This window comes from Myxine glutinosa, chromosome 4 (genome assembly GCF_964187855.1).
Source record: "Myxine glutinosa chromosome 4, kmMyxGlut1.1, whole genome shotgun sequence".
Lineage (NCBI taxonomy): Eukaryota > Metazoa > Chordata > Myxini > Myxiniformes > Myxinidae > Myxine > Myxine glutinosa.
In genome coordinates, this window is record NC_136264.1 from 131,958,295 (window position 1) to 131,984,894 (window position 26,600).

Genomic DNA, 26,600 nt, shown 5'->3' on the forward strand with positions numbered 1-26,600 from the left:
GAGTGGATGAGTTATGACAAAACTTGGTGGACGAGTTGGATAGGTGACAAGAACAAGCCGATTCGATTTTGTTTTAAGTCCAGATCCTGATCTGGCCCATCAGTGGATACAAAACCTAAACTGTCCAGCCTGGTGGAGGTATGCTCTCTACCGATTGTAGTTCTCGTTCATGATGCTTTAAGGTCCAGGTTGTTCCACATTTTTCGCTCCCCGTTTGATCTTTGCTCTTCCAGTTGGATCTACAGACTTGGCATTTAATATGGAATATTTTTTTTGTGGGGGTGAACTTACTTTTCAAGATGTCTTAGAACCAAAAGTTCATTGGAATTATGTTGAAATTATTCTAGATTTTGTTAATGTGACCTTTAAAAGAAACAAAAACCACATTTGACATTTCAAAACAAATAAATTGATCCTTGAAAGTGATGTAAACTGATATCGAACTCAATTCATGGACAGTACTGTGTTAAACTTCTGTACGTTTTCCAGAAGTATCTCTTTATTTTGCACATTAGCCAAAAATAATTTCAACAAAAACAAAAGTTAAATTACGACTGGGATTACGGACAGTAAAATTACAGTTCAGTACTTCGTGTAACCCCCACGAGCATTCAGGAGAGCACGTACATGTTGAGGCATGCTGTTCACGAGATTTGCCAAAGTTTGGACAAGAATCAATTGCCATGCAGTGACAATATCCTGCTGCAATTCACGCACAGAGGTCGGCTGCTGGTCCAAGTGGTCGATTTGACGCGTTAATTCTGCCCACAAGTTCTCTATCGGATTCATATCCGGGGACATGGCAGGCCACTCCATATGCTCTACACCACGGTCAGCATGAAAGTGTTGGATCATGCGAGCACGATGAGGCCGTGCATTGTCATCTTGGAAGACAAAGTTTCCTCGAAAGGCTGCACGAGCAAATGGAAGCAATGTTTCTTCCAGAATGACCCTGTACTTGAACTGGTTCAGGTTTCCATTCAGAACAACCAGGTCAGTTTTGCCCCCTACATGAAAAGCAGCCCAAACGGTCACCCCACCACCTCCAGCTTGGACTCTTGGCACTATACAATCTTCGTTGTAGCTTTCATGCACTTGTCTGCGCACTCGGACGCGGCCATCTTGACGATAGACCAGAAATCTACACTCGTCACTGAAGATCACGTGATTCCAGTGTCCTGGCTGCCGTTGACGGTGCTCTCTAGCCCACTGCAATCTGCGCTGGCGGTGTTGTCTGGTCAGGTGTGGCTTTCTCAGGGGACGCCTGGCACGATAGCCTGGTTGAACCAGTCGTTGGTTGACTCGCCTTCTGGATACGGGCACATTTGTCAGTTGCTGCCACTCAACCCTAAGCCGATTAGCTGACTTGGTACGGCCATTGTGGACTAACCGGTGCAGCTGGCGATCATCCCTCCATGTGGTTCTGCGGGGACGTCCTGGCCTCGGTATTGGAGTAGGGACACCCCTCTGAGCATTTCGTTTCAGGATCTTTGACACCTGACCTTGAGTGATGCCATACTGCCGAGCAATAGCACGCTGTTTCATGCCGTAATTTCGTAAAGCCACCACTCCATGACAAACAGCATTGTCGAGTTTACGGACCATCTCCAGAGGAAGCGGCAATAACTTTTGGAGACGTGCAGCAGTTGTTTTCCACTAATACAGAACGCAACAACCCTTGTATGCCCGACTGTGAAGCCAATCATCAAATGCACCTGTCCGTACATTTTGCCACGCCACCTGAGATATAATCCTGTTGTTGACTTCTTGCTGCGACAGACAATCAGTGACATGGTTCTTTTAACAAATAAATCACCAAAGTGTAAAAGAAACTCACCAGATTGATATACTGAGTTAAGAAAGTAAACCTAAGTCAAGAAAAAAAAAAATTCCATATTAAATGCCAAGTCTGTATTTACAGCCCTATCCTTGTTGCTGAATACCCTTTCGGCAAGGGCTGATATGGCATAGGGGTTTATGGTCAACTTTGTAGTCGTGTGTATGTGTATTGTGTATACATATTGTCGTGTGACTGCTCTCTGTTAAGACCGAGAGTAAGCCACGGATGGAAACGAGCGTTAATGAAGGCGTTCACTTCAATTGATGACGGATGATATGCGAGAAGGAAGAAGAATACCGACTCACCTGTACGGGCCCCGCACAGGCGTGTTCACCCTGCAAATCAACTCAACCCAAGACTGATGTAAAATGTACAAAGAATAAGATTTATTAAGTGGAATGCCGGGACAAGGAAACGCGACGATAAATCTAAAACCCCCTAATGAGCGCTCCTATACCAGACGCATACAACAAACAAAGGAGGATATAGTAAATTAAAGGTGTCGTCGTGCGTGTGTGGTGCAGCTTATCTCCGTCTGGCTGAGGTGTGTCAGGGATCGTCAGGCTCGAGCACGTCGTCCGAACACAGCTCCGGTTGGTGGGAAGAAGGCCTTGACGCGCCCTTGTTCACGCACTGCTAGGCCAGCGTACGCTGCAGAGCGGCAAGCTTCGCCCCTGCTTCTCCACGCTGCAGTCGCAAGCCGCGCTGGTACGCCCTTCGCTCGCACGGAAAACCCAACTCTTCGTGCTCGCTCAACCGTCTCTCCACCAAAGTCTGAAGGCAAGACAATTGAGCGGAACGTAAGGGAACTCCAGGGCAGGCAGAAGGTCCAAGCGCAAGAGAACAGTCCAAAACCGAGAGCACAAAGGGAGAGAGAGAATATGTCGGTCCATGACCATTCGCTATGGCATCCAAAACAAGAAGAAGAAAATGCAGGCTCGCGAGTCCTTTTGTCGCTCGTCGTCTGACATCACCGACCCTCCCTACCAATCGGTCCGTCGCCTCTCGACCTCTCGAATGTTCTTCCCCTGTCAGTCCTTTACCATTGGCCGAGCACTTCGCGCTCTCCTCCTCACTTCATCGGTCGGTGGCCAATCAGTATGTCATGTCTTGCTCCCTTCCTTCCACCAATCCCAGGGAAGCTTCTTGCCCCACCCTTGGCCAATCACAAGTCCTTCCTTACTCTGCCAATCGGCGGCCTTCGTCCTGCCTCGTATGATGAGTGTTGCTATGCGAACTGGTGCTGTAGCTGGCTGCGGCTCCACCGGCAGTGCCCCAAACTGGCTTCCAGTGAGTTTTATTATTAGGGGGGATTTAATTAGTGTGTGTGCTAATGGGGATGGATTCCTAACTAGTGTCTATGTGCGTTGCCATACGGGACAAAGGAATGATCACAGAGGGAACGACGTACAAGGGAATTAACATAATCCCTGAACTAAATAGCATGCCCCGCCCCCTCGTGGCGGGGACAAATATCCAACTTATCCGACATCCGGGCTACACAGGTCCCTGACTTACTGTACATCGAAGTGGTTCTTGCTACCCACGATCATCGGAGCACCTACCTATGCAGATCTACCTAAATCTATATATATCACTACCCCAAAATTCATAACAATATATACAGGGTGTCTCTATGTATACAGACCTTGTACTGCACTAGCAGCGGTAACCGGCGTTGCTCGGTGTTGTTATAATTCTGTCGGCATTTTGAAGAAATATAATTTAGTCTTGTCCCCCATTTCTTTGTGGGGACCTAAAACACTTCTATAATCCACGAGTTTATGATATCACGAATAAAAATAATAATAATAATTCACGATTTTAAAAAAAATCCAATTTTTCCCATTTTTGCTTAAACACTCCCCTGCACTCGACGAAGAACTTCTGAAAGTTTGATGAAGATCCATTTGGTCATCTCTGATAAAAATGGTGACACACAAAGACAGACATCTCTCATAGTATGAGAAGAAGACACTGAAAACTATACTATCTTGTTTTTCTGCACTGCCTTATGGGTAACTAACTGATCAGTGATGATTATGTGCAATCATATATATATATATATAATACTAGCAGGAGTACCTGTGTGTGGGGGCGGGGGGTTAGGGGGGGGAGGGGGAGAGGAGGCAGGAGAGGGAGGTGTGAGGAAGAGAGTGGGGGTAGTGGAAGGGGGAGGGGTGCAAGAGGTGAGGGGAGAGAGAGGGGTAAGATATACTGCATATATATATTTTTTGGGGGGGGGGGGGGTTTGGCTTTGACAGGCCCCTCCGTTTTGGGGGAGGGGGATGAGATGGAGAAAAAATTTACCCGTGCAAGGAGTGCTTTAACCTCAGTGTTGCCCAGGTAAAAAAGAAAATTGTAATACCCCTGCCACCAACTCCAGGAGGCGCCACACGGTACACATTTACATAGAGAATTTACGCCACTCTCCCCATCTCCCACACTCCCGAATGAGGCCGCGGCCACATAGCCTATGTTACCCCCCAGACAAAGTTATATTTGTATTTGTACCCCGAGTAAAGTATACAAGTGTTTATAACTGGAGTAAAAGTGTTTATAGCTCAAGCGAAAAAGAAACATTAACATGTTTGAAATGAGGGCAAATATAATGGAAAAGAAATTACATCCAAATCAGAATCCATCACAAATGTCAAATCATCATTTTACCTTTTCGTTGAATATATGCTGGTGAATGTGCAGTTCATCACGTTTCTGAGTTAAGTGTGATGACTTTCAGGAAGAAGAAGAACCCTTGCTACCAACTTCGTACACTTCCGGAATTGTTTGATTTAGTGTTCAAATGTTTGCAAATTGTTTTGTATTTATTTATGTGAATGTGTACTTGTATATAATTATAACTGTCATTAATTTAAAAAGGCAGGCACAAAAGAGCGATTTAAAAAAGAAAAAGAAAAAAATTCCCAAAGAAAAATATATAATTGTTTGCCTAAAACACTTCCAGAAACTCACTGATGAACCTCTGAAAGTTTGACGAAGATCTGTTCAGCCATCTCTGAGAAAAATGGCGACACAGACACACACACACACAGACACACACACACACAGACAGACAGACAGACAGACAGACAGACCAACGGCGAGGGTGCAGGCTCTTATGTAGTATATATATATATAACCGAAAAAACACGGTCTGTCCGTGAAGCCGTGTGACTATATATCTGTTAATAACGTACTGTTTCAACGTCGGTTGCATCCTGTCAATCACATAGAACCACCTTTAGAGGCCAGTCAGTCTTTTCGGAGAGACATAGTGAGAGTGTGAGATTTGTCAGGATTGAAAGACATGTTCCACTTGTTTGACAAGTCTGTGATTTTGTCCAGGTCTGCAGAGAGTGAGGAGGCTGCAGCCTGCCGATCTGAGGGATGAGGTATGGCGCGGCAGAGAATGGAGTCATCAGCAAAGAGATAGAGGGGATTTTCCACAGAGCGGCAAAAACGGAGCAAAAAAAATCTACGAGCAGCGAGCATGACCTGCTTCTACATTTGTGGCGCTGTGCTTTGCGTTTTCACAACTTTCACAGTCAAACGACCTTTGCGGGATATCCCACCATTCACATGCTAAACATTGCTTCACGGGATATCCTGTCATTCACATGGTAAACATTGCTTCATGGGATATCCTGTCATTCACATGGTAAACATTGCTTCGCGTGATATCCCGTCATTCACACTGTGAGCAGCTTCACATGATATCCCATCATTCACACTGTGAACAGCTTCGCGGATATTCCACCAGCTGCATAACACATCATTCCTGCGAGTTCCTGTACAGAATGAAAACACTCCACAGTATATATTAGTGCAATTAGCTGCCTCCCTTTCCCCCGTTGAAACAATGGCATGGCATGCATTCGCGGATTTTGCCTCACCATTCACGGATTTTCACGATTCAGGAACCAATTCCCCCTTTTTCCATTGAAACAATGCCCCATCATTCGCGGCACTTTCCAGGAACGTATCCCCCACGAATAGCGGGGTCCGACAGTATACATCAGTGTGATGGTTTACACAAATTGCTCGAATCCTTTGAATATAACTGATAGCAAAATCTTATCACTCTTGTGACATCATCGGCAGGGTGGACAATGGTATGGTATTTAGCAATTTCCTGCTGCGTAGAATCGGGCCTTACTCTCGAAACGCATGATGGAACAGCAGCAATCAATAACGAAACATGAACTTCACTACACCAACTATCCCTACACTATCCCTTCACCAATTAAGTATTTCCCTTCCCTTAAAATAAGAGTAGTGGCATAAGGTTTAGGGCGACTGATCAATGGTACAAACAATGACTGGTAAAATACCAATTAACCTACAAGGGTACTTTCAATTTGGGTAGCGGCCTTGTGTTTATAACCGGCTTAAATATATTACAGAAAAAGATACGGTTTCTAAGGTCTTCTGCAGCTTTGGACACTCTTGGTCGGTCAGAATTGGATTGTCAGTCCACCCGAGGTTTGCAGTTGATCAAGGTGGCCATGTTGTGGCACATGGGGTTAATTATGTACAAGTACACATTCATGTCCATCGTCGCATGACTGATCATTCAAAGGCGGATATCCTCGGCCGACAAACCTCATCAAATTGTGCAGGCACTCGTCTGTAAATTTCAACAGGCTTGATGGTTTAATTGAACAAAAGTTGTAATTATTTCCACCTTCACACTGTTACCTTATTTGCCACCATGTTGATTTTCAGCGCATGCATTAAAGCATGATACATGTGATGGTAATTGGTCACCCACATGAGAAAGATAAAGTTACAGTATTAACCATGTACCTTTTAAAAACAAAAGTCAAACCCAGGTCAAAGTTGAACAATTCTCACACAAATAAATCCAAGGGACTAATGAAAAATCCATAGCTTTACTTTTCTGGCTTCAAATGAAAGTCAAATTAAGAAACATTCATGTACTAGAAAGTTTAAAGAACACTTTTGTAAACCCTGGTTTGCAAAACAGCAAACATGTGCAAACCTTGTGATCCACCAGTCAAGCCATACCGCTTACACTTGGGGTTTTTGAGTTTCCTCTTGACCTGATGATCCCTCAGTTATCGATACTAGTATGTTAACAATGCAACAGAACTGAAGATTACACAAAGTAAGCCGCCAAGGCAGCCATCTTATCTCTGGGTCTGTGGCCTCTTCCGGCTTCTCCTTGTCCTCCAGATCCCCATCCACTTCTTCCAGACCCCCTGCCTCTCCGCCCACCCCGACGGCTACCGCGACCGGTGGACCCCTCGGAACCTACTCTCACGGTGGGAGAATCGACGAGGGGCGAGAGGGCCGAGTCGCAGAACATGCAGCCAATGTGCAATGGGGCAGAGTTGAGGAGGGGAGAGGGAGCGGAGTTTGGATATTCCACTCGCACAAGCGAGGCCTCGCAAGTAGGACATACGCCGAGAGAGGACCGGGCACAACCGAAGGTTCCGTCCTCCATATCTGAGGCAGCTGCCTGGGCTGGACATTGGTTTAGGGTTAGAGCAAAGAAGAAGACAATTTTAAGTGTGTGAAAGAATGAAACAGTTGCTCATTGCAAAAAAATTGGATCAATGCATAGTTGTGGTTGAAATCCCTTGTACAACAAAACACAACAGGCATTTTAAGGCCATTTTCCCTGCTAGAGCGGGGGTTAGCCTTGCGGTCCCCATGACAATCTTCTCCATTTTGCCCTATTTTCTACATCTCCTTGTTAACCCCCTTGCCCACTTTTCTTCTTCCACCACCTTTAACCAAGTCTTTCTCGGTCTTCCCCATCCTCCACTTCCTTCTACATTCATTTCCATCATTCTTCTCAACCAGTCACTTTCATCCTTCCTCAACACATGACCAAACCATCTCAAACTGTTTCTCTTCACAGCATCCATCACAGGCTCTATTCCCATCATCTTTTGCAATTCATCATTTGTGCACCAAATTTGTGTCATCCATGCACATCTCACTCTAGCAACCGTCGCCGAGTCTGATCCACCTTCTCCATTCAGCAGGTTTACAATTCATTCAGATTTGTTGTTCATAATTTATGTTGTTTACATGTTTACAATTCAATTAATTCATTCAGATTACAATCTTCTTCTTTGAAATCCCTTGAAATTGCACAATATTTATTTATTTATTTATTTTGGTGATGGGTGCCCATCTCAGTTTGGTGTAATAATTGTGGTTGTAAAATATATGAGGGTTTTCCCAATTTAAATTCACACAACATTCCTGGTCTCGACTCGTTGCTGCAAACACCAATGGGCCTCCTTTGCCACACAGAGATGCCAGCCAGTGACAATCTCTATTTAATTCAGTGGGAAGCTGAAAGTGATTGTAATCTAAATAGTCACACTCTCCACATAAAATGTATTTTGCTTCAAAACCTTTCACTCCAATATACAGTCATGTGAAAAAGTAAGTACACCCCATGTAAAGTTTTGACTTTTTCAACATATTTCAACATACAGCTATTTGATCTTCATTTCAACAATATTGATAGATAAAGGTGATATAATATAACAAATATCATGAAACATTTACATTTTGTAGTCCATTGTATAATTTAAATAAACATAAATGCAAATTTCGCATGTGGAAAAAGTAAGTACACCCCTACATTTATCACTACTTCAAATACCTAAAATTTGAATCAGGTGCACCAGCTCAGGTGCAAATGATTAGAACATCATTAGAGAGGATCTTGGAGGAACCTGTCTTATTTAAACCTCAGACATTTAGTTTGGTTTACTCTTTGTTGTTGAAGTGTGCGGCGTCACCATGCCTAGATCAAAAGAGCTCTCTGAGGCCTTCAGAAAGAAGGTTATAGATGCCTACGAGTCTGGGAAGGGATTTAAAAAGATCTCCAAATAATTTGAAATCAATCATTCGACTGTCCAGAAGAGCATCTACAAGTGGAGAGATTCCAAACAACTGCCAACTTGTTCAGGCCAGGTCGCCCCAGCAAGTTCAGCCCGAGAGCAGACCGCAAGATGCTGAAAGAAGTCTCGAAGAACCCTAGAATGTCATCACGGGACCTACAGGTAGCTCTTGCCGCTGTTGATATCAAATTGCACGAGTCTACATAAGAAAGAGGCTGCAGAAATTTGATCTACATGGGAGGTGTGCCAGGAGGAAACCTTTGCTGTCCAGAAAGAACATCAGGGCAAGACTAAGTTTGCCAATGAACACCTTGGCAAAAACCAGCACTTCGGGAACAATGTGCTCTGGACAGATGAGTCAAAGGTAGAGCTATTTGGCCACAGTACCAGAAGACATATTTGGCAAAAACCAGACAGCATTTGACCACAAGAACCTGATACCAACTGTAAAGCATGGTGGTGGAAATATTATGGTTTGGGGCAGCTTTGCTGCATCAGAGCCTGGGCAGCTCACCATCATAGAATCCACTATGAATTCTTCATTGTACCAGAGGGTGCTTGAGGATAATGTGAGGCCATCTGTCGGAAAGTTGAAGCTCAACCGAACGTGGACCTTGCAACATGACAATGACCCCAAACATACCAGTAAATCCACCAAGGAATGGCTGAAAAGAAAGAAATGGAGGGTTCTGGAATGGCCAAGTCAAAGCCCGGATCTAAATCCCATCGAGATGTTGTGGGGGGATTTGAAACGAGCTGTGCATGCAAGAAACCCCTCAAATATCGCACAGCTGAAAGAATTCTGCATGGAGGAATGGAAAAAAAATTCTCCCAGTCGATGTCAGAGACTGGTAGACAGTTATAAGAAATGCCTACTTGAGGTTGTTTCTGCCAAAGGGGGCAATATCATCTATTAGAGCCAAGGGTGTACTTACTTTTCCCACAGAAGGAAATGGCATCTCTGTTAATTTTTTGTTGAATTAATTTTTGCAAAGTCAATTGTTCATTGTTTTTTGTTCAATTAGATCACCTTTATCTATAGATACTGTTTAAATGAAGATCAAATATTGATATGTCCACATATGTTAAAAAGATTTAAAAAACATTTCATGCGGTGGACTTACTTTTTCCACATGCGAAATTTGCATTTATGTTTATTTTAATTATACAATGGACTACAAAATGTAAATGTTTCATGATATTTGTTATATTATATCACCTTTATCTATCAATATTGTTGAAATGAAGATCAAATAGCTGTATGTTGAAATATGTTGAAAAAGTCAAAACTTTACGTGGAGTGTACTTACTTTTTTACGTGACTGTAATGCAGAATAATCCAATAATGGAGAAGGTGGATCAGACTCAGCAACGGTTGCTGGAGTGAGATATGCATGGAAGAAGTTTCGGGAACTGAGTGGCGTGTTGACGAGGAGGGGAGTGTCGTTGAAGCTGAAGGGAAAGGTGTACGCTGCATGTGTGAGAAGTGTTATGATTTATGGGAGCGAGACATGGGTAATGAACATAGACCAGCAACGAAGGCTGGAAAGAGTGGAAATGCGAATGGTTCGGTGGATGTGTGGAGTATCGTAGAGAGAGAGGAAGACGAATGATGAATTGCGAAAGATGATGGGTATGGAGCCTGTGATTGATGCTGTGAAGAGAAACAGGTTGAGATGGTTTGGTCATGTGTTGAGGAAGGATGAAAGTGACTGGTTGAGAAGAGTAATGGAAATTAATGTAGAAGGAAGTAGAGGACGGGCAAAACCGAGAAAGACTTGGCTAAAGGTGGTGGAAGAAGAAATGCGGGGAAGGGGGTTAACAAGGGGAGATGCAGAAAATAGGGCAAGATGGAGAAGATTGTCATGGGGACCGCAAGGCTAACCTCCGCTCTAGCAGGGAAAATGGCCTTAAAATGCCTGTTGTTGTTGTATAATGCAGAATATGTTTGAATTTCCATGGTTACCTGTTAGTACCCAAATTTCCCAAACAACCACTACCTAAAATTGTTACCTGGGAGTACAGTGACTCGTGAGGCATTGCGAAACGCGCGGATAGACAGGGGACACCGATTGCAGCAAAATATCCAGCGTGGTCCAGAGACGGGGTCCAGTAGCACGAGGCCGGTCTGACAACTTCCACAGCGGGATACAGCGAGGGCTCTCTCCCCATGGGGACAGCTAGGGTGCAGGCAAGAGGGGCAACCCTGCCCTGTGGAGGAGAGAAACAAAGAGTTACAATTTGGAATAATAAATGCCTTTGCAGTCGAGATGAATATAATCGATTCATCTATCGATGTTAATCCACGCTGTCGATGTTAATATAAGCCCAATGATGATCCACTGTACAGTAGATTGAAGATATAGCTCTTTGTCACCATGCAATCTGTCCTGAAATAGAGGTAAACACTTGTGTGTGCTCTCATTGAAAGCAGTGTTTGTGTCAGTCATACAAATGTCATCGTAATGGATATTTTTGAACATCAATTGCACTTTCGCAGAGCAGCGAAGAAACTGCTGTGGCCCAAAATCAGGCTACATCTCTACTATATCTACAGACTTGGCATTTAATATGGAATATTTTTTTTTTCTTGACTTGGGATTAGTTTCTGAACTCAGTCTATCAATCTGGTGAGTTTCTTTTACGCTTCGGTGATTTCTTTGTTAAAAAAACCATGTCACTGATTGTCTGTTGCAGCAAGAAGTCAATAACAGGTTTATATCATAGGTGGCGTGACAAAATGTACGAACAGGTACATTTGACGATTGGCTTCACAATCGGGTATATAAGGGTTGTTGCGCTCTGTATTAGTGGAAAACAACTGCTGCACGTCTACAAAAGTTATTGCCGCTTCCTCTGGAGATGGTGCGTCAACTCGACAATGCTGTTTGTCATGGAGTGGTGGCTTTACGAAATTCCGGCATGAAACAGCGTGCTATTGCTCGGCAGTATGGCATCACTCAAGGTCAGGTGTCAAAGATCCTGAAACGAAATGCTCAGAGGGGTGTCCCTACTCCAATACCGAAACCAGGACGCCCCCGCAGAACCACAAGTTGGGATGATCGCCAGCTGCACCGGTTAGTCCGCAATGGCCGTACCAAGTCAGCTAATCGACTTAGGGCTGAGTGGCAGCAACTGACAAATGTGCCTGTATCCAGAAGGCTAGTCAACCAACGACTGGTTCAAGCAGGCTATCGTGCCAGGCGTCCCCTGAGAAAGCCACGCCTGACCAGACAACACCGCCAGCGCCGATTGCAGTGGGCCAGAGAGCACCCACCGTCAATGGCAGCCAGGACACTGGAATCACGTGATCTTCAGTGACGAGTCTAGATTTCTGGTCTATTGTCAAGATGGCCGCGTCTGAGTGCGCAGACAAGTGCATGAAAGCTACAACGAAGATTGTATAGTGCCAAGAGTCCAAACTGGAGGTGGTGAGGTGACCGTTTGGGCTGCTTTTCATGCAGGGGGCAAAACTGACCTGGTTGTACTGAATGGAAACCTGAACCAGTTCAAGTACAGGGCCATTCTGGAAGAAACATTGCTTCCATTTGCTCGTGCAGCCTTTCGAGGAAACTTTGTCTTCCAAGATGACAATGCACGGCCTCATCGTGCTCGCATGATCCAACACTTTCTTGCTGACTGTGATGTAGAGCATATAGAGTGGCCTACCATGTCCCCGGATATGAATCCGATAGAGAACTTGTGGACAGAATTAACGCGTCAAATCGACAACTTGGACCAACAGCTTACCTCTGCGTGAATTGCAGCAGGCTATTGTCACTGCATGGCAAGCGGTTCCTGTCCAAACCTTGGCAAATCTCGTGTACAGCATGCCTTGACGTGTACGTGCTCTCCTGAATGCTCGTGGGGGTTACAAGAAGTACTGAACTGTAGTTTTACTGTCCGTAATCCCAGTCGTAATTTAACTTTTGTTTTTGTTAAAAATAAATTTGGCTAATGTGCAAAATAAAGAGATACTTCTGGAAAACGTACAGAAGTTTAACACAGTACTGTCCATGAATTGAGTGCGATATCAGTTTACATCACCTTCAAGGATCAATTTATTTGCTTCGAAATGTCAAATGTGGTTTTTGTTTCTTTTAAAGGTCACATTAACAAAATCTAGAATAATTTCAACATAATTCCAATGAACTTTTGGTTCCAAGTCATCTTGAAAAGTAAGTTCACCCCCACAAAAAAATATTCCATATTAAATGCCAAGTCTGTATATTATAAAAGAAGACGTGTGTGTCTGTTTGTCGTGTTATAACTTGAGAACGGATTAACTGATTTCAATAAATCCAACTATGGTGGATTCGGGTAACTCCCGGGAATGTTTGTGACCCCAAAAAAATGTTTTATTAATTTCTTTATTTTTATGGGTACATGGGTGTGTCAAAACTGCAAATGCCAACATGTGCCGTTAGTTATCCCTGCACGGAGAGCAGGATCTCCCAGAAATCCTTTGTTAACTTGAGATTGGATTTCAATGAAACCACTCTCAGGAAGTACACATTGCAATTCAGCATATAAAAAGACTGTGATGAATATTCCTTTAACACTCTCCCTATACACATCCAAATTTTATTTTTCCCCATTTATTTCATTTAATGTCGTTTTTAACACCAAACATATTTAACAAACATATTGTTATGTCGGTGGGTAGAGGAATATCTAGATCCAGGTAGATCTGCATAGGTAGGTGCTCGACTGTCGTGATAGGGAATCTATATGTAATAAGTTCTGTGTTTAGCCATATGTCAGAGTAAGTGCGTATCTTCGTCCCTGTCATGAGGGGGTGGGGCATGCTAATTAGAACAGGGATTATGGGTAAAATTCCCTCGTGTGTCGTTCCCTCTGTGAGCAACCCAGTGTCCCTTATGGCAACACACTCCCATAGACACTTAGATAGGCCCTTAGTGCACCACAGTAATTAAATCCCCTCCCTTACAATAAGACTTACAGAAAGTCAAGCAGGCAGCGGCCGCGTACAACGCCACCATGGGCGACAAACATCGTGCCAGGAAAGGAAGGTGGAAGGAGCGGCACACTGATTGGCCACCGACCGTTGGCACCTTGGCCAATCAGTGCGGAAGGCAAGAACATTCGGCCAATCAGTGCAGAAGGCGCGAAAGACCAATAATATACGAGGCACGGATTGGGAGAGAGAAAGGGGACGTCAGAGACCGGAGTGACAAAACTATTGACTCGCCGGCATTTTGGGCTGGACTCTTCGAGATCTCTTGGCGCTCGGAGTTCTTCACCGTCTCTCTTCCCTGGGTTCTTCCCTTGCTCTTGGTTTTGGTGCTTGTGGTCTTGGTGCTTGGTGCTTGGAGCAAGGCTTGGTGCTACGAGCACACGGGACCTCGCGTGCGACCGACGAGTGGGCAAGCGAGGCGTGCCGCTGAGCGGGTGGCTCGGGGCCTGGCAGCGGGCGAGCGGGGGCACATCGGGGCCTTTCTTCGCGCCAACCAGAGCTGCGTCAGACGACACGCTAGAACATCGACCTGACACTACACTGCCAGACAGATAAGCTTGGATTCACAAATACACGACGGGACATTTATTTTCTTCATTCTCCCTTTGTCTCGTATTTGAAATCTGTGTGGGGACGTCCCAATTTAGAATTAGTTCTTCCGTCGCGTTTCTTTGTATCGGGTTCCGTAATAAATCTTTCTTTCTTGTACATTTTACCTCCTGTGTTCGTGTGAGATTAATTTGCAGGGTTGAAGACTGCCGGTGAGATCGCTACAGGTAAGAGCTCGCTGCTTCTTCCTCTTCCTTCTTCCTCCCGTGCTGCCTAGTCAAATCCGCAATTGATCGTCGCCTCCAAGTTAAAGCCCGTTTGGCTATCCACGAGCCCACGGTATTAACCGAGGGCATTCGCGCGACAATATTTAACACCAAACAAGAACCTTTTTTTTTTCTTTTTTTTTCAATTATGCACAGATTGGTGATCCCGTCAGCGAAGTGACGGGTCCTATAGGCTATTATAGTATTAAAGTAGCTGGATTTCTCCATCCATCCATCTGGCTGTCACGCTTTTTGCTGCGACGTCATTACGTCTAGCAGTACACTAGGCCTCTGCAGACGTATGTCATTCCGATATCCATTACTCAACCCATCCCGTGCTTATCGATTTATTTAATTCTTTTTTTCGTTGTTTATGATTGGCGTATGGTGGGGGAGAGGGGTGGGAGATGAAATGCACATCGACCGCGATGGTACAGGTGAATGTTGTGTTTGCCTATGGTGTTTGTCACTCCGTGGGCAGCATGTCTGTTTTTGAGCACGGCGCAATTTTGATAAAAGCTCTCGGACAAAGGGTCTGAGTTGCATGCAGTTCAGATGTGGCGATTGTACCGGTGCAAATATATAATCCTTCAAAATCTTCAGTTTATGATACCCCACAGCACTTTTTTTCCATTAACGAATGTGCCGAGATAGAGAGTTTGAAAAATGTAGTATCACGTTGACGATATTTTTTTTTGACAGCTTATCAAGTTGATAATATCGAGATATTGCCCAGCCTTAGTTGTGACCCACCCAGGTTTGTGCCCCCTAGCAAAACTGCCTCAGTAGGCCGATGTGCATGATGGCATGAAATGAAGCGTTCTTGCTATATGTGTTAATCCGGCATGCGCTGCGATATGTTAATCAGGGTGTCCTGTTTGCTAGCATTAGCTGGTGGATGTTAATGACCGCACGGTGTCCTTCGCGAACAGAAGGTGAGCCATCAACGGCACCCAGAACAAATTCCTGCATTTGCAGTCGAGTATCCTGTGTCGGAGTGGCAACCCATCCAGGTTGCAACACCTAGCCAATGAAATTACATCGTGCCCTGAGCGCCTAATGGCACAAAGAAGGAAAGAAAAATAATTATGTAGGGATTCTTAAAATCCTACTAAATGTATTTACAAAGAAATGTTTACTTTTTAATCCTCATAAGTTGTATATAACCATATTCAACACTACAAGCGATAGCATTGTCTTGCATCAGTCTTGGCAGGAAATGAACAAGAAGACAGGAAGGACTAGTTTTGGAACCACACACGTGCACTGTATCTTACATAGTGTAGTGTAGCATACATAGTAATGTACATAGTGTAGCCAGTGTACAACGTTATAGTTCAAGATAAAAGTGAGTAGAAATCCTAATTATTTTGTATTACCATTGACTTTAAAAAAAAAAGTCTGAAAAGTTTGAGATAAAAAGCGGTGAAATAAATGAGTATTTAGTTTTATCACTGGCCGTGGTTGATATAATGGCGAGCGTTAAGAAGCCGAAAATTAACTCAGTGTTGAGCTTTTCAATTATAATTACAAGTCAGAATCATTAGTTACGTTACTTATCTGCATAGATGCTCTTTAAATTACTAACACATCATTAAGCATATAACGGCCTGCACCAAGTTTAAGAACATCAACATTCAACATTTGCACTGGGACATCAACATTGCACTGGGACCATTAAATTTCCCGACCTCTACATTGGAGAGTAAAGTTTAGTTATTTTATTACCATGAATTTGATCACTCGATCAACAGTATTTAAGACAAATTAAAATAATGTGCTTGTTTTCAGACGGAAAAGTCCGCTTCTGGTAAGCCACTCCACACCACGCTATTTCACCTTTTCTCATGCCCTCAAATGGGGGGTTGTTGAAACAATATGGGCAGAGAGGAAATGAGCGTCCTGTGCTTGCTCCACCGGCCTCTCCTCGGCTGGCTCCGCCACCACCTCCAGGACCTCCGACCCACAGGACAAGCTCAAAGTGGTCGAGAGGACAGGACAGGTCCCGGTACGTTCGCAAAGAGCCGCCCGGAGGGAGGGAGTAACTGTCGCCGCATTGTGGGCAATGCAGGCGGCTGGGACGTGCCTGGAGATGGGACAAACAAGAGAAAGACAAAGATTAGACACGCTGGCTGCACCACTCTCTCTGGCCCATCCCATGTGCACACTTTCCCAATATCACTCCTCGCCCCACTGCATAATTTTATTTGTACATCGTCACAGGCCAAATCAATGATGTGCACTCTTATACAAGTACTCACGACCTGACCAGACAGTTTACCCTTCAATTTTCACCTGGATGTACTTCATGTATCTCCTACACTTTCCACAGCGAGAGTGAGGCTTTCCCGAAGCGGCAAGTGGTGAGAAAGAAACCTCCATGAGCTCATCCATTCCTGGTGTAAGAACAATGATTAAATCAGGAAGATGTGTCCAAAATTATTTGCCAACATTATTCCTTGGATGGGAAAAAATAACTCATTCAAACTTCACAAGGCTCACTCATTGCACCAAATATTCCTTTTACCTTTACATTTCTGTAATTCAGGAGAAAGTAATTTCACCAATTTAAATGGAAACACAACTCCATTTCCCTCCCCATCGTCCAACTACCTGCAAGTGTGTTCTTTTTTTAAAGTTACCAACATCGCACCATCGATGTGAAGAAATATATTTCTCAGCCGAGACTTCATGAAACCAACACATGAACTTTAACCCCGTTTCCATCACACAAAATAATTTTACAAAGAAACTTCAACAAAGGAGGAAGAAAGGCTCATGAACTTAATCTGTCAAACTTCTTTTTATGTACTACTAGCAGAGTACCCAGCCTCCGGGTGGGTGTAGATTGCACATTACATTCTCAAAAAGGTGAAAATCTGCATATTGTAAAAAGACTCTATATAGATGTTTGTGTGGTGTGCATATAAAAATAATGGTGTAAGGGGTCTAAGGGTCTTAAAAGATCGAAAAGGTATGTTCCAATAGTGGTTTAAGGTATATGGGGTGAAAGAGGTCTAAAGGGTATTAAAAGATCAAATGGGTATGTTCCAATAGTAGCTCGGGTCTAAAGGTAGATTAATGGTACATTCCAGCCGGACGTACTGTAATTAATAGACATACTCACATGGGTCGACCGAAGCATCGTCCCCGTCCCGTCCCCCCCCCTCCCCTACACAGATTTTTCCATTATATATACATAGTGTATATAGATAACCCAATTCTTACCATTATCTACACATCTCTATATAGCCCTTAAGTATCGCATTTAAAGTCTCGGCAGGGGAGATAGACAGGGTTTGCCCTACAATAGCCTCCTTCATGAGAGACAATTTTAGATCTACAACATCCCCAACCAGAATGCAGACAAGATGGTTGGCTATCAGTCCAAATTCAAAACATGTAGCGCCCCTGCTCATACTGCAGCACAACTGTAGTTTTTAGTCCTTTTATGATCCGACTGTGGGGCGAACGGGTTTGGACGATCAACAGAAAAATCTCCACCGAGCTGTCCTTCTGTCCCTACAGCAGTGACATTACCAACAACTTACCAGCAATGTTTTCCACAAAGTAGTGGAACTTCCTCTTAAAAATGTCAAGCGCGTGATCCAGAACTGAACGGAAGTCTGCCTGGCCCAGGGCGATCAGTCCCAGCTGTCTCTCAACCTCTGCTCTCATACCCGGCAAAGACAACTCTGGGTCTGAAAGCAAAATAGGGGAAGAGTTGCAACAGTACAAAAATTATTAAAGAAATCTAAGTATGGGACAACATGAAGGAAACACAAGGTGAGGTGTTCCAGGTACCGATCTGTTGATAACCATGAATAAGGACGACCCCCAGCGATGTGGGCTTCAGGCGACGACCAGACTCCACTGTGACGTAGTTTCTCTGGCAGATGTTATTGATGTGAACGGGAATGCTGGCATCCGTGCCTAAACAATCAATAAAATAAAATAAATAAGCAAAAAATAACATTCCACAATGACATGATGACACACAACACAACACAACCTCATCATCCATGCCATCCACCATCTCCTCACCAATCCCATGCTTCTCCATGAGACCAATCAGCTCAGCCTCAGTGAGGTAGTTTGGAGGGCTTGTTTGCCGTTCAAGCATGTGTACTTCCTCAACGGGGACCTGGGAACCCACTACTAGGTCTGGCAAGGCAGAATCTGGGCCCAGGCCAAGCCAAGGCATTGCCTGAGTGAAACCTGGGAAAATGAGGACACACAAAACGTTGCTAACGCATTTGATAGAAGGGCCCACCTTGCAAAGCAAATGGCTTTATGCGAGCGGCTCCATCGTTGCTACCTGGCGAGACGAGGTAATGTCCCGTAGCCGTAAAGAACTCTCCGCCAATCTCCTCAGATCCCATTGCAGAATGCTCTGCATGGCTCCCCAGCCAAAAAGAGAGCTCCTTGTGTAGGTAGTGCAGATCGGGGCTGACGGTGGCAATGAAATGGCGGCAAATGTAGTCATACAGACGCCATGCCTCGCTCCCTACACGGCAGCAAGGAAGTGACAAAGGAAAAATTGCAAACAAATACTAGAAAACAGGAAAAGCATGAAGTTAACTAGGAGGAAAGGAGAACATGTTACCGAGTTGGCTCTCTGTGGCGAGTAGGCAGGGAGTAATAGGAGGGTGGTCACCAGCATCGTTACCCTTTCTTGGCTTGTTTAGGCCTTCTTCCAAAAGTCCTCGTGCCTGAGAGAAAAGAGAGACGCTAGCGATGCTTAAAACAAAAATATAAACGTGGTGAATAAAAACGTTAAAGTCGATCATTAAATCGGCCCAAGTTAAAACAAATGTAGCACTGGCAGTGGCCAAGCTTGGATACAAGAAAAAAGATGAGAGTATTAAAGGGATATCAACAAACAGGTTGATAAGGAACTTATAAGTAAATAAATCACTTGAAGTGCATTTTCGATTTTTGAAACTGCAAACTGAACCAGGAACACGATTCGAAGGTGGAAAGGGGAAAAAAAAAATGTAAATTCCTATTTTCTCCTTAAATAAACAGAAACAAAAGTCGGCTGGCATTACCAAGTCCCCCCATTCGGAGCTCGATGTCAGGAGGCGCAGGGAGGCAGGGAGGTCAAAGGAGCTTGGGTAACTGCTCGTTTCCGTACGAGGGTAACTGATGTAACCCTGTGTATACAATTTCTCTGCCACCTGCATAGTGTGCTGAGGACTCATACCTGTAAGACAATTGGAAAGGCAGGAGTAAGCAAAGGCCAGCTATTAATGGACTTTTTTTCTTCTTGTTTTTTTTATTTTATTTTTTTATTGGAAAATAGCAGCACTTCAGGTGCAGCAACCTTTTATGAGAAGTTTCCAGAGTTATCCATAAATTACTTACTGGTTCATTCATGCAACAAATCAAAACTAATAAACTCAGACAAGGCCAACGTAAAGCTATTTCCCTCAAAAATAGGTTTGAGAAAAGGTAAACCTCAGATTGACCTCCTGCCAATCTCGTTTGAACATATACAGCTCATGCTGCTGGTATCCCAGAACGAAATACCAATATTTTGTCCATCGTTTATCAACTCATGCAGGAACACAATGATGCATGCAATAAACATGTCCTACAATAAATCAATATGCATGCCCTACAAGAATCAATACACGCACAAGCTCATGCTCGAGTTTTAAGCATTGATTTTGCACTTTCTTTCCAAGTCTGAAATATCCTTTCCTTCTATCTTCACCCCAAGATTATTTAGAATAGATGAGATGCACAAAAGGGAAGGCGGTTGCTAGCCTGCTCTCCGTGTGGCATGAACCACAACAAGGTGGTGAGGTCTGGATCATCAAGGATCATTTCACACCAGCAAGGACCCAAACAATGGTGTTATCATCCTCTTGAACATGTATAGTTCTCAAAACATTGTGCCTGTGGCAAGCTTTAAAAAACGGTCAAGGTGAATGTGGAATGCAACCGAAATGATTGTTGTTATTTATTTACCCAGCACACTAGCACTTGCTTATGAAAATGGAGAGGAAACAAAGCTGCTTAGGGGGTGGGGGTGGGGAGGGGGTGGGGAGGGGGTGAGTGGAAGCTGCTGGAGGGGGGGAGGGTGAGGGGAAAGAGGGAGGAAACTGATGATTGGGGAGGAGTGTGAGATTAGGGGGTGGGGTGGTAGAAACCGCTGAGAGATTGGGGGTAGGGGGGAGTGGTTGAAGAAACGTCTCATGGAAAAACTAATGCGACTCCATTTTACTCTTCCATATTTTGATTGGTCTTTTGTGAACAAACTTCATTCTATTTGTGCATAAAGTTTTAAAACTCAAGGTTCGTAGCACACATTGTTAATATTTACACCAATAACTAAATTGCGCAACGTAAATTAATCATTGGTTCAACACAAATGCACAGATAAACAAGAAAGCAATCAGAGATTGCAGACCCTCACCAGGATGACTTTTCAGTGGCTTTTAAGGCTTTTGTGTTAAAACAAATATGGCGGTCGAACTACGTGACCGATGACGTCATCATTAAAAAAAATTCTCCACTAATTTATCCCTAGATTATGCTCAAGAAATTTCATCTTGATCGGATGAAGTTTTGTACTTGTCGAATTATGACGTCATAATGGAGGTAGCACTTGCTTATGCACTTGACGTCATAATTATGACGTCATAATCAACATATTTTATTCCCCATGGAAAGTTCTTTACAATGAGCCATGTCTCAATTTTTTCTATGAAGCACTTTCGGAGATATAGAGGTGCAAAGGTTTTCGGTTTTTCCAAGATGGCGGCCCAAACCACGTGATAATTATCATTAAAAAATTATACAGGTGGAGTTGCACCTCTGGTGAAACTTTTCTGTCAATCGGACCAATGGTTGCAGAGAAAATCATATTTATTCTGTGCGGACAAACAAACAGACAGACAGACAAACGGACTCAAATGCAATACCCTCTCCTCAGGCGAGGGTAATTACTGACCGAGGGCAGAACTCCCGACTCGAAGCAGCTCCACCGTGTTCAGTGGGAGCGGCCGAGCCTTGGTCCGCTCCTTGCTTGTGACTGACATCACCTGATTGTGCACGCACATCACCAAAACAATGTCACACTTCCCAAAATAATAAAGCTATTGCACAGTAGAAGCGATTGATCATACAATTATATCCCTCATTCTCCATTTCTCCATCCCTCCCCTTCTCCCACTGGATAATCTTTGGACACAACAAAGGTTGTGAAACCCACATTTGAAGAGGTTCTGGGTCAAAATGGTTGAAAACGTAATGACAATAGTGCCCAGCTAATGAATCTGACAGTTATTAAGCTGTAGGAATTCTACAGATCATTTACATTTACATTCACACACACTCTATCTCTATCCTTACCTGAGCATTGGTTGCAGAGCGGGCAATAGCTAGTAGTGCCAGCACCACCTCTCGGTCAAAAACCCGCCCCCTATCCCAGTCCAGTGATAGGGTTACCCCACCTGGGAGCACCACCTTCCGTTTCCACAAAGAAGCAAACTGTTAAACAACTGATGGTTTCACTCACACTGTTTAAAATGTATGTGCACATCGGTCCAGAATTCCTGTTCTTCACACATAATCTCCAAAAGGTTCACAAATACATTGTTCTTTCCTGGTGCACTACACACTGCCATGACCCCACCACAATGTTTGGTGTAGTGCAAATCATTTGACCAAAATTAAAGACAAACAAACATGCAGTAACGGGTGGACAAATATCGCAGTTACTGGTAGGAAGAAGCATATGAAGTGACTAACCATTGGCTGTAACAACCAATAATTTTCGGGACGAAAAGCTTGGATTTCATCATGGCGACTGACACAAAGAGCCAGAGTTGGCGTCTGACATGGTCCGAAAGAGACAAGCGAACTGTCCAAGTCACCGTAGCGCCCTTGGAAATATTTGGTTTGGAACCTGCAGAAGCAGAAAGAATCCACTTAGCTGTTTTCAAGTTAACTACATGATATAAACAAAATGATGTGTTGTTGCCAATCACAGAAGTAACTAGAATGGCACTCGGTAGAGCGCATACCTCCACCAGGCTGAACAGTTTATGTTTTGTATCCCACTGATAGGCCGGATCTGGATTCGGACCTGAACCAAAATGTAATCTGCTTGTTCTTGTCACCTAACCAACTCGTCCACCAAGTTTCGTCCAAATCCGTCCACAACCTTTTTTGAGATATCATGCTATATATCGTTTTTGGCCCTATTCCCAGTAGTGAAGAATCACTTTTAAAATTCTAGTAGCCGGATCCGAATCCGGATCTTCACCAAAATCTAAACATGTCGTCCTTGTCACATACACTACATCTCTGCCAAATTTCGTCCGATTCCTTTCAGCCGTTCTCAAGTTATCACCGTAACGAAACCCTATCACGGATGAACGCACGGATGGACAACCCAAAAACATAATGCCTCTGGTGACTTTGTCGGCGGAGGCATAAAAAACTCATTTCAGTGTAGCTGTATGCACAAAAGCACAACAAAGTATGTAGAGTAATCCACTGGCACATTTGCAGAAAATTCAATATCCCAGTTTGAGAACACTAATGGAAACACGAACCAAAATCAATAATGTAAAACAAGGACATAATGCTCAAGTACTAACTGATGATCCCATCAATCATGAACATAGAAAACAAAGCATCGTGACCGGATATTATTACTTTGGTACAAAAAAAGCTGGCATTACTAATTGAGGTGTCAGTTCACATGATGTTGGCCTAAAAAATGCAGAAATCAAGAAAAAGACCAAATACCAAGATCTCAAAAATGAAGTCAAAAGATCTTGGAAATTGAAGAGCGCTGAAATTGTACAACACAATTGTGCAGGAGCAACAGGAATGATAAAGAAGGACCTTATGGGGATCTTAAGAACCATCCCTGGGAATCAAATATATTAATGGAGCTCGGTCGTGGTGTGCCTACATCCATGCGTCCATGTCCGTCCAGCTGTCGACAATCATCCTAATCAAGCAATTACGTTACCCCCTACACAATTGGCAGCATTATCAATTAGATGCTACGCAATCTGCAAACATTATGATATTGTTACAGATCGCGGATTAAGATGTTATTAACCGAGCGGTGGTATTGCCGCGACCTAACAGGATCCCTGACTCACCCGATTCACCCAGGACTTTGGCCGGATCGCACCACAGCTAGTCAATAGGGAAAAGACAAAGGCGACACGGATGTGAAGAAGAAAAAGAAGACAAAAAGGTTTGGAAATACTACTAAATTTATTGACTATTTACACACAAGCAAAAAGAAAGCAGTCACGTTTATTTACAAGCACATAAGACGCAGGTGACACAGGGAAAATACTAGCTTACCTACAGTCTTAATTAACCCAGGACAGAACAAACAAAAGGCAGACTCACGCGGGGAATGACAGGAATGGCAGGAATGGCAGGATGGCTGGAGGTGAACGCTTGGTGGAGCCAACGCGGAGCTTGGTGGAGCTTTGGTGGAGGTGAACGCTTGGTGGAGCCAACGCGGAGCTTGGTGGAGCCAACGCGGAGCTTGGTGGAGCCTTGGTGGAGGTGAACGCTTGGTGGAGCCAACGCGGAGCTTGGGGGATTGGTGTGACGGGTTCTCTCTCCTTCCTTAGTCCCACCCAGTCCAACAACTTCCTCTCTTGCTTAGTCCCACCCAGTTCAACAACTTCCTCTCTTGCTTCAGGACTCTTTCTCTCTCTTTCTTGGTCCCTCACTCTTTACCACCGACTCCTCACCGCAACCAATGCAACCACTTGACCAGCACCTCTACTGACTGACTCTTCACCACTCTGCACTTGACGACCGACTCCCAACCAACTCAGACCAACTCAAAGTCCATCTCCTCTGGGAACGCCCCCGCCGTGGGTTATATAGGCCCCTCCCCTTAACCTTTGCGAACCTCCCCCAAACGTTCTCTCCCCGCCCTCTCAAGCCAAACCCCTTGTTCATGGTTGGTCGAGTGGGGCTGGATCACTCCTCCCCTCTCTGACGAGGTGGGGACCCGCCTTTCTTCTCCGACTCAAGCACATGGTCAATGGCGGTTATTGGAGGGGAGGTGATTGGGAATCGAGGGCCCAGCAATGACGAGAGGGGATGTAATATGGAAATGGAGGTTTTGGGGATGGGAAGGAAAGGGAGATTTTGGGGATGGGAAGGAAAGGGGATCTATTCTCTTTCACTGGTGCAATGGAGTATTTCAATTAATGGAAGACACAGCCTTACACTAATACACATAATAAGGATATAACTGTCAAAAAAGATATATCGTGTCCTGCATGTATGTTTTATGGACTAACTACGGGAACGCCCTTTGACCTTTATACAACCACAAACGGAGGGAGGAGGGGTGATATTTTACAACAACCTTTTACAACAACATTTTACCACAACAATAAAATTAAAAAAACATTCTCATATCCACAACACTGCACCCTCCTCCCCTTAGGCACGTCCCGGGCCTATAACTTTTACCTTAGTGTGGCACGTAGGTGTAGTTCCCTCTACTTTTAACCTGACCCTGAGTGCGACAGTTTTAAAACATAAATAAATGTGTCCCGCTGCTCCATTGCACCCTGCCTAACAGACTTACGCCCACAGTTAACCGAATTGCGGAATGGTCTTCAAACTATACACTGACGGTGGGAAGCATTATTTACAATGACGCTATTTTTATTTACAAAACTAACCCAGGACCTGTGATTGTTCTTTCTGGGGGGGAGACAGTCTGCTCTGCATCGACGCACCATGAACGCACCCAAGCACCAATCGGTGCAGTCACCATAGTTCATCAGTGTTCCATAAAAATAAAATCAACAACCCCTAACCCTGCAGGTGATATCTTGCTCTTCGGCTCCCTCTGCTGGTTATTATATTTGGTCTTCCAGATGTTGCCATTCTTTTGCTTTGCTTACTGGCGGCCTATTTGCAATAAAAGAATGCACCTAACGTGTCCGTTTTTATTTTATTTATGGCCCACAGGGGCCGACTACGTGTGGTTCACCTGTGGGGCATCGGTGCCCTGTGGCCAAGGTCCGCCAGCAAGATTTCGGGCCCTCATGGCCGGTTCCAGCAGAGGGGCCATGCCCCAACCCATGGGGTCCATAAGTGGTGCTCGGCCACAGGCATGTGGTCCATAATGTGGTGCATCGATGCAGACAGCTGGTTCTGGGAATTTCGGGCGCACAATGGCCGACCCACGCACGCTCCCCTCGGCACCCAGTGGCGCACAGGTCATGTGGGAGACAAAAGGGGAAAGACAATTGAGCGAGGGGTAAGGTCACAAGGGTACACATCAATAAGGCAATGCAAGGCGAAATGCGTACGGAGGGCGAAGTGAGAAAGCTCGTCCCTACCGTACGTCACCCCCCTGTCACCTACCCTACCCTTGCCCTTACCCCATATGTACAAAAATCTACACCTTTACAAATTCGTCACGACAATCCCTCTACTTCAAAATTTGCCATCACCAATTCATCATCAATCCTCATAAGGAGGGAGAGACGGAATTACGCACAATGTCACACCCACGTCATGATGCGTCTCACAATCCAAACATTTGCATCAAAAATAATTAAACATGGCATGGTGCGGAGTACCTGTCACCTCAGGTGAGTGGATGCAGATGGTGTGAGGAGATCCTTCTTCCTAACTATTTTCTAAATGACTTTAACACACTTTACACTACCCGGGGTCTTTCCCTGCCAATCCATTGGCCACTTACACTATGGGTTCTAAAAACCAATTCCCATTGACCAAACTGTGGTGCTTCTCAATTTGGGGTCTCACTCCCCCGATTCATCTCCCGGTGCCCTCGCACAATTTCTGGGCTGCGACGTCTAGCTCTCCCAACAGGTCTACCCACCTGCACACCTCCACCACTGTAGTTGCCACCCGAGCTTACCTGCTCCTCACCCTAACCTATCTAACTGGGGACAGCCCCTCCTGGCTCTGTCACCCCACTCGGTGCCCTCCAGCACTGGGCTACCCGGGTCCGTCCTCCGGATCCTCGGGCCCCATCCACAACAACTACTACCGGCTCCCAGAGCCCACCTGCGGCCTCACCTGGCCGACAT

The 26,600-nt window shown here is 44.6% G+C and overlaps 1 protein-coding gene across 2 annotated transcripts in view; it reads right to left on the bottom strand.

Moving 5' to 3' along the window:
* Positions 1–6,718: 6,718 nt before the first annotated feature.
* Positions 6,719–26,600, bottom strand: part of LOC137425227 (DNA topoisomerase 3-beta-1) — a 37,498-nt gene continuing 17,616 nt past the window's right edge. For both annotated transcript variants that reach the window (XM_068113429.2, XM_068113428.2), the window contains exons 6-18: positions 22,282–22,438; positions 21,883–21,996; positions 21,482–21,572; positions 19,572–19,726; positions 19,127–19,232; positions 18,839–19,027; positions 18,565–18,738; positions 18,325–18,453; positions 18,072–18,221; positions 16,816–16,916; positions 16,360–16,606; positions 10,741–10,938; positions 6,719–7,327 (exon numbers count right to left, since the gene is read on the bottom strand). In XM_068113429.2, the coding sequence (XP_067969530.2) occupies positions 6,960–7,327; positions 10,741–10,938; positions 16,360–16,606; positions 16,816–16,916; positions 18,072–18,221; positions 18,325–18,453; positions 18,565–18,738; positions 18,839–19,027; positions 19,127–19,232; positions 19,572–19,726; positions 21,482–21,572; positions 21,883–21,996; positions 22,282–22,438 (2,179 nt within the window). In that variant the 3' untranslated portion in view covers positions 6,719–6,959. The remainder of the gene's footprint in view (positions 7,328–10,740; positions 10,939–16,359; positions 16,607–16,815; positions 16,917–18,071; positions 18,222–18,324; positions 18,454–18,564; positions 18,739–18,838; positions 19,028–19,126; positions 19,233–19,571; positions 19,727–21,481; positions 21,573–21,882; positions 21,997–22,281; positions 22,439–26,600) is intronic.